The sequence below is a fragment of the Pteronotus mesoamericanus genome, unplaced genomic scaffold (assembly GCF_021234165.1).
Source record: "Pteronotus mesoamericanus isolate MK-2021 breed Mesoamerican mustached bat unplaced genomic scaffold, CSHL_Meso_final contig_90, whole genome shotgun sequence".
In the NCBI taxonomy this organism is placed as follows: domain Eukaryota; kingdom Metazoa; phylum Chordata; class Mammalia; order Chiroptera; family Mormoopidae; genus Pteronotus; species Pteronotus mesoamericanus.
In genome coordinates this window covers 31,060-46,416 of record NW_026555277.1, presented here as the reverse complement: position 1 = coordinate 46,416, position 15,357 = coordinate 31,060, and the positions used below count along the sequence as shown (strand labels likewise).

Sequence of the window (15,357 nt, the reverse complement as noted above, 5' to 3'; positions counted from 1 at the left end):
CTTAGGCTAAATCTCAATTTATGCTGTACTGGAATCACCTGAAGACCTTTGGAAAATGACATTGCTTGAATCCCATTCTAGACAAAATTTAGAGTTAAACGCTCTGAGTTATGACGTGTACATCAGAATTGTTAATCAATCTCCAGATGATTTTGATACACAAGTTATTCATTCTACAATTAAGGGAGAATGCCAATGCTTATGCCCCTCCCAGACCAATTGATCAGAATCTCTGACATTGGGCTGTGACATTATTACACTATTGCTCTCCTAAGACAATTGAAATGTATCGCTGGAAAAAGAAACAAAGAGCCACAGATATGAGAGACTGACTGGTCTTGCTTAAGATTTATGTATGCAAGATTCTTGTGCACTGGTTATATTTGTTGTTTTCTTGTTCTTCTGGGAAGAGGGTCACTGCTTTCTGGAGAATGAGGATGGTCATCTGTGAGTCCCTACAGTGAGGGGAAGGAAACTGTCCCCAGGCCTCCAGGCTGGAGTAGTCTCAGTCCCCATTGGGCATGTGATTCAGGATTCTCAGAACACTGAGTGACAGCTCTTGGCAAGATGTCCCATGGCACTTGTACTTTCTCATATAAGGATATAAAAGAAATGACCAGTGTCCTGATTCTGGTAAGACTTTTCACCCAAAATCCCAGAACAAGATTCAAAATAATTCCTGGTGACTTTTATTACTTACATTAAGAGTAATAATAGCTATGTTCCAAATTATTCTGCCCATTAGCTTCAAGAATGACATTTCTGATCTTCATCTGTTGTTAAACGAGATATAATACAGACTTTGAGAAACTGACCCCTCTTTTTATATATTAAGTTGGAGCTATTCATGAGGGTCTCAGCATCCCTGTATGCAGTGGACCCTACAGGGACAAAGGAACTAAGAACAGAAGCATAAATTTTACTGTGAGAAGTGGGGATAGGGTGGATTTGGGATGCAAGTGAGAGTATAGCCCCAGGATGGAGTCTCAGGTTTGTGGACAAAATCGTATGTTTTACTAAATGGAAGCACCAGGAAAGAACATGTAGTTGGTTGGGAAAAGAGAATACATTAAGTTTTGACTGCATGAGTTCAGGGCCCAGGCGGAGATGCTGGTCGAGCACAGGGATGTGCACAAAGGCAGAGGAAACACAAGACACCTGGGAGCTGGAGACATAGCGATGGAACTGCAGCTTTGACTGTGATTTGACCATCTGGGGCCAACTGAATGGCCAAAGGTAGAAACCTGAGGGATTCCATCCAAGTGTTGGAGGAGAAGAAGGAGAAGAAGAGGAGGAAATACAGCAGTGAGGCTGAGGGAGTAGCCCCAGGGGAGACATGGCACAGACCACACGGGTTTGGAGAAAACAGGAGAGGCCATTGCAGAGGAAGGTGGACGCTGTCACCCCTGCCTCCTCCTGCTCCTCAATGGCTCACCTCCCCCCCACCCAGCACCCATCCATGGGCGGGCAAGTCCTCAAGCCAATCTCATTTGTGTCACCTCAAACGATCACAGGAAGGGAGGAATTTCTCCGGCAGACCATGGGATAGACAGGATGTTTCCATCTGGGAGAGAACTGCCCCCAAGTGGTTCTCAAACCGCCTCGATTCTCTAACAAGGCAGAACCAGGAAAGCAATGAAGGGCTGATATGGTTCCTAAAAGTTTCTCATTCACATGTAAAAGCTGATTTTCATTTTCTTAAAAGAGTGGTTTTCTGTTTTAATCATCTCTTCTTTACCTTATTCATGAGGAAAAATGTCCACTGGGCAGTTTGGGGGTTGCAAGTAATGGCATCTGCCACTGGACAGAGGTATTGACATCTGTTCTTAGTCACATCTACTTCCAGAATGAGGAGGAAGACAGTGCTCCCTTGCAGGCCCCACAGACACGGCACTTAGGAACCAAGTGGACCACCAGGGGCTGGGGAGGGTGGCGGGGCCCCCTGGTTTCCGTGGGAGGCTGTGTCTGGCTTGTGTGAAAGGTTCCATCGCTGACAGGGAAGTGAAACCTGATGTTCCAGGATGGGCGAGGTTAGTGGTGGTCCTTTAACAAGGAGCTTTGTTTAGCTGTGGGACCTTAACAAGGGGAGCAGAGTAGGGAGGGGAATGTGCAGATAGGTTGTCCGAGGCCGTCTCAGTTTTAGCAAATGTCACAGCACACCTCACAGTGAGCTTTAATATTACTCCTTCCACCACTTTTTCTTCATTGAAGGGCTCAGTTACAGGCCAGTGTTTTGTCATTAATACACCATGTTTGTGTATAACACTGTGTATCTTCATAGCTGCTCTATGAGTTTATTTGGGTTTAATGAGTAAGTCAAGATTGAGGTGAAAATATTATCAAATTTCATCTTCTCCAAGTGAACTTAAATCTGGTCAAAGGCCAGATATTGAGACTGGTAATAAATCCAGTTTCAGCTGATTGTGCATAGGTTGGGAGAAACCTCCCCATTTGGTTTACAGACCAAACCAATCGCCACACTCCCTGGCCACTCAGAGATGGAGCCTCCACACCTTCATGTGAAGCTGAGTCATGGGGCCTCTTCCTCCGGCTCCCAGAGTCGCAGAGCCCCGTCTTTCCTGCCACCACCTGGACATCTGTGTCATGGTCTTTTCAACTCAAAGTCAGGGTCACAAATCCAGGGGCCGTCCAGGCACAGAATCCATAGCCCAGGGCCCTGCCAGTCCCTTCAACTGATGGAGAGTCTACAGCCAAGAAAACAGGAAGTTTATTCCATCTTATGAGTTTCCCAGCACACCGCATTTCCAGGATGCATTTCAGTCATTGTGGTGCAGGCAAAAGGACTTAACACTTTTCTTCAGAGCCTTTTATTTTCTGCAAGGCAATAAGATGATTCTGATTTCTATAAAAATCATCCTCTTGTTTTGTTGTCTGTCCTTCTGTGTTAGGATCTCTGGCTTTATAGGAATAATTTTTCTGGTCACACAGACCAGTCCTGAACTTCTCTGCAGACCAAGAATCCTTCTTCTGCAACCTGCACCCCAAGCTGCCCCTTCGCAGCTCAGGGGAAACACACACGAGCCCCTGCAGGTCACACAAAGGTCATAAGTCTTAGATTCCCACAGCGCTGGTTGTCATGGGCTCATGGGGATGTGGACCCTGTTTTACCTTCTAGGTGGGAAACTCAGACAAATGTGAGATCTGCCAGGATGGAGGGAAGCTCTTTGGCTGCGCTACTTGTTACAGATTCTTTCATGGGGACTGTCACCTCCCACCTGTGGACACTAGGAGGTTTGTGAGATGAGCCACACTCCCCTTTAGGTCCCCTCCCCCTGCCAGGCTCGCTCCCCCTGTGGGGTTCCTCCTTGTGACCTGATGGGGACAGAGCGGGGCCGGAGGGCCGGGGTCCAGCAGGATGGTCCCCGGAGCTGCTGAGTGACACAGGCAGCAGGAGCAGAATGTTCTCCTCCCTCCTCAGGAGGCAGAGGCCAGCGGCTGGGTCCTCTTCTGACACACTGCTACTGCCCATTCCAGAACTTCCCCAGCACAGACTCCTGTTCATACAATGGTAGTGCCAGCTGTTTTTATTCTGTGCTTATTCATAAAAGGAAGATAACATGGCCTGGTACCTCATTTCATTACCTTTCCAGCTGGCTTATGAAGCCCTAAAGTCTCCATGGGTTAAAGTCCAGTCTCTGGCACTCAGGCCTGGTAGGCAGGGCTCCTTGTGCTCCCAGAAGCTCAGACAGGGAGAGGAGAGCCCACCTCCCACCCTGACACCGCCCTCCACCCACACCCTCTGTGGCTACTCTCTGTGGGAGGAAAGTCATCACATGAGAAACTTGGAGACCCTGGGACGTGTCCCCTTCATCCCCCAGCTGTGCCATCAGCCATTCCTGAAAGGAGGACAGTGGCAGTTATAGTGACAGTGGCTGTTTCTGGGCTTTTCCCTGCTCACTCGTATCTGACCTCTCAGGAGCAGTTGGATATGTACCTTCTGCACAATACAAAATTCTTCAAGAAGTCAGCAGCGTTACAGGGAATCTGAGATCCTGGTGAAGCAGATGGGGCCTGAGGAGAAGTTGGTGAGTAGAATTTGGCCCAAGGCCTCCGCCTGTCCGCTCACATGTGAGAATTCAGGCAGTCACAGGGTGAGGGGGAGGTTGCCAAACAGTGCCTGGTTTTCTGATCGTGCCTCAACCATGCTGAAAACTCACCAGAACCTGTTTTGGGGGCGGGGCGGCAGCCATTGCCTGTTAATGTCCAAGAGCAATACCAGTTTGGGGAAAGTTCCAGAAGACTGGGTTGGACACGCGCGTACCTGTGCATGACTGTTGGCTCATTCTCTCCAAGCTGTTTTTCATTCACATCCTCTTTCTTTTGCAGAAATGTGAGTTCCTTCTCTTAAAGGTCTATTACCATTTAGAGAGCAACATTTTTCTAAATATTCCACATGAAATTTATGTGAGTAACAACAAACCATGAATGCAGGCCACCATGATGTTACCTGACCTTGACATGGGCTCTTGTGTGGGATTTGTGATCCGGAGCCCCCGGGAGGGAGAGCACGGGCTGCCTTTATCTGCACCTTGGATTCCTGCTGGTGCGATGGGAGTCCATGGAAGGCAGCCACTGCACTGTGTCAGCAACTCTCCTATTGATTCCTATTGATATATTTTTCACCAGGTAAGAAACGCTTCTGAATACCTAAGGAAACTTAGGATGTTGGACAGAATCAAGAGGAAACTAATTAAGGGAAATTATCCCCAAGTCGAAGATTTGGTGCGGGCCATGGACAATTTCTTTTGGGACCCCAGGGTAAGTTGCTCTCATGCTTTCGTTGCATTTTCTTTGCATCAGCCCCTATACCCTCCTTTCCTAGTGCTGGGGATTTTTATAGTTTCCCTCATTTTTTATGATGAGCCTGTACAAGCAAGAGTTCAGGAAGTGAGTGATTTTTTTAAAGTAAAGATTGAAGCTCACCTGGGAGAGTAACAATGAGTGAGAAGATGTCATTGCACCCAAAACCCCAGGCCCTTGAGAGCTTCAGTAAGGGTGACAGGTCCCCATTGAGGACAGTCACATCCTTCCTGCTCCACACCTACAAAGGAGACTGCATCCTGAAGTCATGTTGTTCCTCTTATATCTCCCCAAATATACTCAATCAGACCTCTCAGAAATCCCAAAAACTGCAGAGTCCTTTGCATGTGGATCACCCTATAGTTAACAGGGGGGACCAAAAGGGAACAGAAGTAACAACGCAAAAGGAAGATCACTGATTGTACTTAGACATCTGTGGTATTTGATTGCTACTTTTCTAATTCTCACTAAAAGAAAACACCCAAACCTGATGAGTAAGAGTCCTCGAGAGTAGTAATGATCTCCCATTTCTGTCTATCCAAAAAGAGTAATCAAGCTCTTAGGAAACAAAAGTTACTCTTAGTTGCCTGTGTTCATGAATTTAACTTAGTTAAGAGTTTTATCATTTTCAATTGCAAGGTGTCTAATGGCGGTGGTAATGAGTGTCATTATTTTTGTCTGGTTTTTTTTTTCCAGTGCAAATATTTACACTCAATAAAGGAGGAATTTAAGAATAATTTCAAAGAAGTCTTTGCTATTCAGGAGACAAATTAGAACAGCTCTCTGGTGTAATGGATGCTGTTGGTACCCTGAAATGTCCCACTTCAGACAGATTTCTCCCCCTGCTGCTGTGAGGGTTGTCTGCCAATGCCACCTCTCCCAAATCTATTGCTTTTGGCCAAATGGAGCCAGATGCACCTGAACATTACATCTCTTTAGCCTGTTGATTTGTTCCCAGCCCCAAGGTTGAATCAACCATATGCAGTGATTCACGCTCCCGTGCTCTTCAGGAAATTGGGCTAGAGCTATTGTCCAGCTATGAGCGCATCCTTGCTTAGATTTCCCCTCCATGGTATCCTGCTTCCCTTACCCTCCTCCTCCTCAGAGAATTCTCACAATAAATCACTTACTTAAGAGACTTTATACTGGCTTTGTTTTTAGGGAACCCAACACACAATGGTCTTAGCCAGCCAGCCAAGCATGGCATCCTGAGTTTGGAGCACTATCTGACCAGATGATTACAAGTAGAACATTGATAGTACCTGGAGTGCTGAAACAGTGCATTGGCAAACACATTCACCTGCAGGAAACCGAGTGATGTATAGGGGAATAGGTATACTTCCTATTACAATTGTCTGGCATTCACAAAGGGAGAAATAGTAACCATAAGAACTGTATAATTGGGTGGCTATTTCTAAGTTCCACTAATGCGTTAATACTTGAGTAGATACATACCTTAATTATTACCTACAGCTAGAAGGCAGATAGTAAGGACAACCTAGCACAGGCCCTAATTTTAAGAATGGCAGAAATTCAGAGCATACTGGATCTAAGCTCAGGGTGGCCTCTTGAGTCAAAGTCAAGGCCCCGATAAAGAAAGCATGGAGCCCTGAAACTCAGAATGAGGCATCCTAGGCAGATGCACCTGAGAACTCTGAAGTCTACATCCTTCTGAATCCACAGGCCTACAAAATGGTCCTGTGTCCTTGTTGATACACAGATCCATGCCCTACCCCCCCCCCCCCCCATCTTACCTGAATTAAGACTATGCAGGGTTTTCTCGCCATGACCAAACTAGGAATATGCTAGATAACACTGCTACATGAAGAGGTAGTTTACTCCAACAGACCTGCAGGACTGGCCACACATACAAGTAGGTGCTAGGAGATTTGTGTGGGAGTGTATCTGCTGATACCAGTACAGCCTCCTGGGCCACAGAGTTTAATTAGCTTGTCAAGTTCCAAAGGCAATGATTCTGGGTGGCTCTTAGAGGTCTCCTATAAAGCACAGTGCACGCTACATAAAGTGAAAGTAGAAATACCAAACTTGCCAAGACCAACAGAATGGGGGAGATCCAAAATCTTTAGGAAGATGGTACGGCTCTACTCTCTTCAGCTGGGGAACCATCCATCTCGCAGGTGACTGCATCCTTAGGAGACCTCAGAGACAACACCTTAATAGGTATAAGGAATGCACTGTTGACAGAGCACCTGCACCCTTGAGATGCTCACATGGAACTGTCCTCTGTAGGCTGGAATAATGTAGGAATGATGTACAGAGCTAGATATCCTAGTAGCAAATAAAATGATAGGATTCCAGAGCAACTGAAGCTATGTGGCAGCGTGTAACTATCTGGGCAAGATGAGTAATCTCTGTGATGAGCAGCAAGCTTAGAATGACAACCAGGAACCCTGGCCCATAAATGTCTAAGGAAATAGCTAATATAAGATGATGTTTTTAAAGGAAGACAGAGCAGCCAACAGGATATTGCTTCATATACATACCACCAAAAGACACTTAAAAAAGGTGATCAGGTGGTTGAGGTGTTACCTCAAAGAAAAGACAGTATTCCTTGCCCACTTTCCAGACCTCAGCCAATACTTGCTCTAGAAGCTGAGATGAAAATGATGGCAGTTCTTAAAAGAAATGAATGTGTAAATGTACACAGTAGTAATTCCCTGACATTTTCACCAAAGAGACCTATGGCCATTTATTGAAGTAACCGTATTTAAACAAAGGAAATACACAGAAATTGTAAAGATCATTAATACAGTATCTCAGTTGGCATTAGGGATGCAAAAGACCATAATGGCCCCTGTTAGAATATACTTATGAAGGTAAAGTCATGTCCACATAACAGTGAGTCTACTCAATCCATGCTGCCACCCAGCAACCATTTTCCAAGTCCCTAAAAGTATAATCAGGACACACATAGCAGTTGGCCAACCTAGTTATTTAACATATCACCCTTAACCTATGAAATAACCATGACTGTCCTAGGAAGTGCCAGATGGAAGGCTCTGAAACTGAAGTTTTCTTTGATGAAAATAGTAAGTCAAAAGCAATGTCATGTTTTTGGAGAGGGAGGGAATGGTGTTGGTCCCACCTGCAAAGATTTGAGGATACAAGGGTTGTAATCCCTGTTACATCTCCATGTGATTCAGCAGCCTGGCTTAGGCAAAAAGCTAGGTGATTTCTGGCTACTAGATGACTACTAGAAACTCAAGCAAAAGTGGGACTTATAGCACCCTGCACTCAGACCTGGGTGGATTGCATGCTGCTTGTAGCTGTCCCTAAAGAGGGAGCCCAACTAGTAGTCTGCCCTTCTGCTGAGCAGAATCAGTGGTACCATCTGGTCAGAGAGCTCAGTTGGCAGTTTTAGCATATTTGGTCCCTGGTCATCCTGTATCGACCATGGAGCCCATTCAAACACCCTGATCAACCAGAGAAGCAAATTTGCAGACCCACTCAACTGCTGAGTTTAGCTTCATTCCTGGCTACTTGGCCACAACCCTGGCAGCCATGGCAACAAGCCTATGATTCAGCTGATCCTTTTAACCAGTTCTATAACTCTATCTAGTAGGAGAGCCCAGTTTATGACCCTCTCCAATTAACTAACACAGCCTGTGGCCTCATCCATTCATAGATCCTAGCCAATGAGCCCACAAAATCAGAGAGAGCATAGTTTGTAACCCCACCCAATGAGGGAGCCAGGAGAGTGACCCAGCCCAAATGTGGAACAGTCTCTATCCCCACCCAACAGCAGGATTCATCTGGAGGCCCCTCCAATCAGAGAATCTGGCCAATTACCATGTCCAACAGCAGAAAACAGCCAATAATTCTACTTATTGTGAAGCCCAACCTATAACCCAACCAACTTCAGTAATCAACCATTGACCTCACAAGATCTCAGATTACATTCTAAAGCCCAACATGAGTGCAAAGCCCTGCTTGTTGCCCCAACTGAACATGAAGTCCAACCAGAGACACCATCAGGTGAGGGAACATAGTCTGAAATTCCATCCAAAAAACAGCCATTGCAAAGCCCCACCTATAACCCTGACCAATTGCAGAGTCCATCCACTGTACCACAACATCATGATACACAACCTGAAACATTACCCAACAAAAGGTGATGACAGAGTTCAGCAAGTGGACCAATCAAGCCCCAGAGCACAGCCAGCAGCCTGGCATGATCAGAGAGCCCAACCAGTAGACCTCCCAAGCCACACATTCAGCCAGCTTCCAGCTACCACCCTTAGAGTACAAGCAAAGCCTTCCCAACAGAGACCCAGATAATGTGGCCCACCTCCCTTTGGATCCTATCATCTCCTGTTCTGTGTTCCAATCTGAGCTAACTGATGAGAGCATTTACCTGTCAAAGCAAGCCTGTGAATTCAGGAAGACGAGAGTGTTTACTATATGTACTAATATGAACACAAGGAATCAAGGACCATGAAGACTTAAGTAACCACAGCACTATGAAAGAAAACTGATAAACTCTGATAATTACCCCAGAAACATAAGGATCTTTATATTGTCTGACATTTTAAAATAGTCCTTTTTAAAACGTTCAGTGACCATTAAGAGTCCATAGATAGACAACTAAGTAAAATGAAAAAAAAAAAAGAACAAAATGAGGAGTTCAACAAAAAAAGAAACTATCAAAAAAGAAACACCAGAAATCCTAGAGCCAGGGAATACAATAAATGTACTGAGAAATTTAGCAGAGATCTTTAGCAGCAGACTCAGTCAAACAAAAGAAAGAATCAGGACACTGAAAGATAGGTTATTTAAAATTATGCTTCAGAGAAGCAAAACAAGGATGTAAAACAGTGAAAAATGCCTACAGGATTAATGAGACATTATTAAGGAAATCATATAAGCATAATGGGAATCCCAGAAATAGAGAAATAAAAGAAATGGAAAATTTATTTAAAACAATAATGGTCGAAAACATGCCATGTTTGGGAGCGAAATGGACTTTCAACTTCATGAAGCCAAATTGACCTAATAGGCAGAAATTTAAAAAGGTTTACACAGACACACTTTATAATTAAACTGTCAAAATTCAAAGGCAAAGAAAGAATTTTAAAAGTAACAAGAGAAAAGTGACATCACATGTAAGAAAGCTTTCATAAGATTATTAGTGGATGTTAACAAAAACCTTTCAGGCAGAAGAAGAAAAATATATTCAACATATTGAAAGAAATATCTGTCAGCCAAGAATCATACCAAGCAAAGCTGTCCTTTGGAAATGAAGGAGAAATAGACTTTCAAAAACGAACTGAAACTGACGGTATTTATCATCGGTAGATTTGCCTTATAAGAAATGTTAAAGGGCCTATGTCAAGCTAAAATCAAAGTATATTCATTAACATCATAAAAACAATGAGTGAGTAAAACTCCCTATAACTGTAAATATACAGTTGAAGTCAAGTCCTCTGATTTGTAATGGTGTTACATAATTCACTACAACTGCACTTTAAAAGTTAAATATAAATGTATTAAAAATATCTATAACTATTACATAATAATTCATCATTTGATACACAATATTTTAAAAATGTAGTCTTGGTCAGTATGGCCCAGTCACTTGGAATATCATCCCATAAACCACATGGTTGCAGGTTTGATTTCCTGTCAGGGCACATATAGGTTCAGTCCCAGTCTTGGTGCATACAAGAGGTATCAGATTGACATTTCCTTCTCACATCGATGTTTATCTCCCTCTCTATTCCTCTCCCTTCAACTATTTCTAGAGTCAATGGGCATTTCCTCAAGTGAGGATTTTTTAAAAATATGTAAATTCTAACATCAATAATCATAAATATGAGTGGGGAGAAATAAAAGTGTAAATTTTATTTATGTTATCAAATTGAAGTTGTCATCAGCTTAAAATAAAATTATGAATATAAGATATTTTATGTAAGCCTCATGCTAACCACAAAGAAAAATCCCATGGTGTATACACAAAAGAATATGATAGAGGAGACTAAGTATAAGGCCACAAGTCATAAAATCACAAAGGAAATAAGAAAGTAAGCAAGGAACAAAGTAAGAAAGAAACAATAAGAAAAGACTAATTAATAATGCATAACTTTAAACCCCATGTCAACAATGGCTAGATCATTCAGAAAGAGAATTACTAAGAAAACAGCAGATTTACAACATTATAGCCCAAATGAACCTAACAGACATACAGATCATTTTATCTAGCAGTAACTGAAGACACATTTTTCTCAAGCATGCAAAAACATTTTCCAGGAATAAATTATATGTAAAGTAACAAGTCTCAAAACACTCAGGAGGATAAACATTATCTTGTGTCTTTTCCAACCACTATGTTATAAAACTAGAAATCAGTATCAAGGGGAAAAGCTGAAAAATTCACAAATACATTGAAATGCAATCCCTATCATGATTCCAATGGATAACTTTACAGAAATAAAAAATAAATAAATCCTAAAATTCTTATGAAACCACAAAAAGTCCCGAATAGTCAAAGGAATCTGAGAACACAAAACAAAGCTGTGGGCATCACATTCACTGCTTCAAATCACAGTATGGAAGTGGTATAAAAACAGCATATAGACAAATGGGAAAAAATTAAAACTGTAGAAATAAATCCATGTATAGGCAGTTAACCAATATTTGACAATGGAGCCAAAATACTCAATGGGGAAAGGACAGTCTGGTCAATAAATAATTTCGGGAAAATTAGATATTCATATGCCAAAGAATGAAAATGGACCCTATCATACACTACTAACAAAATTAACTCTAAATGGATTAAAGATTTAAATGGAAGACTGAAACTATAAAACTCCTGGAGGAAAACATGAGGAAAAAGTTTTTCGATGTTGGTTTTGACAATGATTTTATATATATATGGCACCAAGCACAAGCAACATAAGCAAAAATAATCAATTAGGAAGACACCACTAAAAAACTTCTGCACAACAACAAAAAATAATCAACAAAATGAAAAGTAATCTATAAAATTGGAGAAAATACTTGCAGACCAAAATGCCACTGAACAAATGTTTTCTGACTGTTTTTATTAACTGCTTAATGTATTGCCTTCAAGAGTCCAAATCCCCAAAGAGAAGCTGGCTGGCCAGGAGTGCTGAAGGCCCAGCGTCTGGATTAAGGGCCCCTCCCTCCTGCACACAAAGGGTAAAAGTTGTCCACCCCAAGAAATAGGGGTCTTTGGAATAGGAAGCAGGAGGCTTGATGGCCAGAGACATCATGACTGACTGATGACCGTTCCAGAGGACCCCAGAAGTGGGCTGTGATGTCTAATGGGAGGAATGGGGCAGTCTCAGGCCAGTCAGAGGGGCTGTAACACTTGGGGCTTTTTTATTGGAGCGGGTTGACTGTGGTCCCGTTGCCCTCTCCTGCGGAGATAAAGGTTGAGTTTGCCATCTTTCCAGAAGGGAGATCACCCCATCATCCCACGGAACAGTACAGAACAAGGAAAGCCACTAAGATGTCATGGCTGTCTGTCTCATTTCCCTAGTCTCAGATGTGGGCCATTTGCTGAGATGCTGGGAGCTCAGTGGTGGTCATACCTGGAGGGAGTGTGGATGCAGGGGGACCTGGAGCCCCCGAGGCCCTGGGGCTCTCGGTAACCACCCGTCACGGAACCTCCCAGAGGGGCTCCTCTGGGCGTCAGCACACACCTGCTCTGCTTGTGGGAGAGAAGGGCCTTCTGTCCGAGAGGAGGAGGCCTGATATTCCCCGATTGTCTCTGTGTAAACTGGGTGGGAGATGTCCCTGTGAGGCTTCACAAGGGCCCACGTCAGAGTGCAGGGGCTGAGCTCTGCGTCTGTGTTTCCTAATAGGCCAAACTCTCCCTTGTACACACACAGTTAGGTGTTTTTGTCTCCTAGTCACATGCATAGGGAGTGAGAGCAGGAGGAGGCAGAGGGAAGGCTGTGGCCTGAAACCCCTTCAAAGAGATGGCTGCGTAAATAAATCACTCAAACGAAAAACAAACTTGATAATCCTTATTCAATCTCTCCCTTTAGCAAAGAACACATATTCTTAGGCTTCATGGCAACAACTTATATGTCTCATGATTATAGATGGTTTGTAAAGTATTAATTCTGGAGATCCAAGGTGGTGGAGGAGTAAATGAAAGCTTCACTAACCTCCCCCAGGACCAATTTAGAATTACAACTAAATTGTAGAGAAATCATTGGGAATAACCAATGGGACAGTAGCTGGAGAGAAGCCTTATAAATGCGGCCAGAAGGTAGAAACCACTTCACCACAATGTGACTCATATAGAATGCAAAGGAGACCTGAGACGACTGGCTGGACTCCCACGGACAGCAGTGGAAGTGCCTGAGAAAAATTTCAAGGATCGGGGGTCCCCCTGAGAAGTGTGGAATCTAAACCCCAAGTGGGGCTCCCCAGCCTGCAGCACCAGAGCCAGGAAAGTAACCCAGATAACATCCAGCTGTGAAAAAAAACAGTAGCGTTTCTGCTTGCCAGAGAGACACAGCTGGAGTTGCAGAGCCTTTTAAAGGACCAACACATAAAATTTCATTTGCAACCACTTATCCTGTGCTCCAGCAAAGGGAAAGGGGTCGGGGGGGCCAGAGTGGACTAGAAATGATTGAAGAACTAAGAAGGTCAAGCAGGACTGGAGTGAGGGGTCCAAACACACATTCAGTTCCCCCCTCAGGAGACACGGTAAAGTTTTTTTCAGGCCAAGAAGCTAAAGAAATGATATCAAACGTCTCTGAAAAGCAGAGTAAAATTACCCAAAGGCTTGCCATTTGGAACCAGCAATGACAACGATGATGAGGCAGTCACAATTATGAATAAGTGACTTCCCAGAGAGCAGAAAGCTGGGAAGTCACTTCATCCTGGGAAAGCCTATCTCAGCTCTGGTCATAGCCGGAGGCTGATTCCCTGGACTTGATATAGGCAGAGGGCTATGGCTGGGAGATGGAGAAACTCACAGAATCAACATTTTAAAAAATTAATAATAACAAAAACCCACAAGAATTAGTAAAAATTAAATAGTTGTAGAAAATCAAGATGGCGGAGGAGTGAAAGGAAGTCACACTGACATCCTCCCAGGACCAATCTGGAATTACAACTAAATTGTGGAGAAATCACCTGGAACAAACAACTGAACAATAGCGAGAGAGGAGCCTTATAACCTCGGACAGACAGAAGAATCAGCTTTAGCACAACCTAACTGGTAAGGAGTGTGGTAGAGACTCGAGAATGTGAGCGGGGCACCCACAGGTGGTAGCACCAGAAGGATATTAAATAGACCAATTGGGTCCCCCTCAGAAGAGTGGGGTCTAAACCATAAGCAGGGATCCGTAGCCTGCAGTACCAGAGCCCAAAAAGTACACAGATAACAACAAGCTGCGAATAGTGGCAGGGTTGTTCTCTGCCAGAGAGGTGGCTGGAGATGCAAAGAGCCTTTTAAAGGGCCAAGGCATAAATTTTTACTTGCGGCCACTTACTTTGGTCCCTGGCAAAGGCCGGTGCAGAGTGGGCTAGAGACGCCTGAGGAGAGACTGGGGAAGGAGGCTTTAGGGAGAGAACTGAGAGAGTAGCCTGCAGGATGCCGGTGCTGACTCATCCCCTACCCAGCAGCAGCCATCTTGCTCAGCAGACCACACCCCTGAGCGGCAACAGCCTGAGAGGACACAATAGCCCTGCCCCAAGGAGGGACTCTGCCCTGGCCTGGTGGCACTAAAGCCTGACTGCTGAGTACAGTGTGGCAACCACAGATAGTAGGCCCTTGGTTAAAGGGGACAGAGAGTGGTCTAGAGGCACTTGAGGAGAAACTGGAGACGCAGGCTTTGGGGCAAGAATGGAGAGAGTAGCTGCCGGGATACCAGTGCTGACTCCTCCTCCATAGGGCAGCAGCCATCTGGCTCAGGCAGACCACTACCCTGAGAGGCAAAAGCATGCGAGGACACAGTACCCCACCCCCAGGAGGGACTCTGCCCCACCCTGTTGTGTCTTAGCCTGACTGATAAGTGCAGAGTGACTAGATTAACAACTGAAGGACACAGCTACAGACAGTAGATTCCTGGAGTCTTGAACAGACTGCCTAAAGTCAGAGAAGGTAAACATCTGACATCATCAGAGGCAGATCCAGAAAGAAAAAACAGTGGTCTCCTATCATAGAAGGTCATACCACAAGGTCAGGAAATCAACACATCTATTTAAGAGGCAGAAGCAAAAAAGAAGAGTCTCACAAATAATGGGAAAACAAAGAAACAACCCCCCCCCCACAACCCAGTAAAAGGGAAAGGAGGAATCCCCAGAAAGAGAACTAAATGAAATAGAGGTAAATAAACTATCAGATATTGAGTTCCAAACACAGTTCTAAGGAAGCTCAATGAGTTCAGTGAGCTCAGACAGAATTACAAAAACTAAAGGGAAACAATGAGACACTTACTACAAACTATATCAGCATGAAAAAGGTCATAGAAACTATTAATAAGAGACAAGAGGAAATGAAGAATACAATTTCTGAATTGAAGAACACAGTAG

General features: G+C 44.1%; 1 protein-coding gene across 1 annotated transcript in view; it reads left to right on the top strand.

Moving 5' to 3' along the window:
- LOC129080571 (nuclear body protein SP140-like protein) overlaps positions 1–5,941 on the top strand; it is a 47,364-nt gene extending 41,423 nt beyond the window's left edge. The window contains exons 10-14 of the mRNA XM_054586107.1: positions 3,137–3,252; positions 3,938–4,046; positions 4,348–4,425; positions 4,648–4,779; positions 5,518–5,941. Coding sequence (XP_054442082.1) covers positions 3,137–3,252; positions 3,938–4,046; positions 4,348–4,425; positions 4,648–4,779; positions 5,518–5,595 — 513 coding nt within the window. The 3' untranslated portion in view covers positions 5,596–5,941. The remainder of the gene's footprint in view (positions 1–3,136; positions 3,253–3,937; positions 4,047–4,347; positions 4,426–4,647; positions 4,780–5,517) is intronic.
- Positions 5,942–15,357: the final 9,416 nt, after the last annotated feature.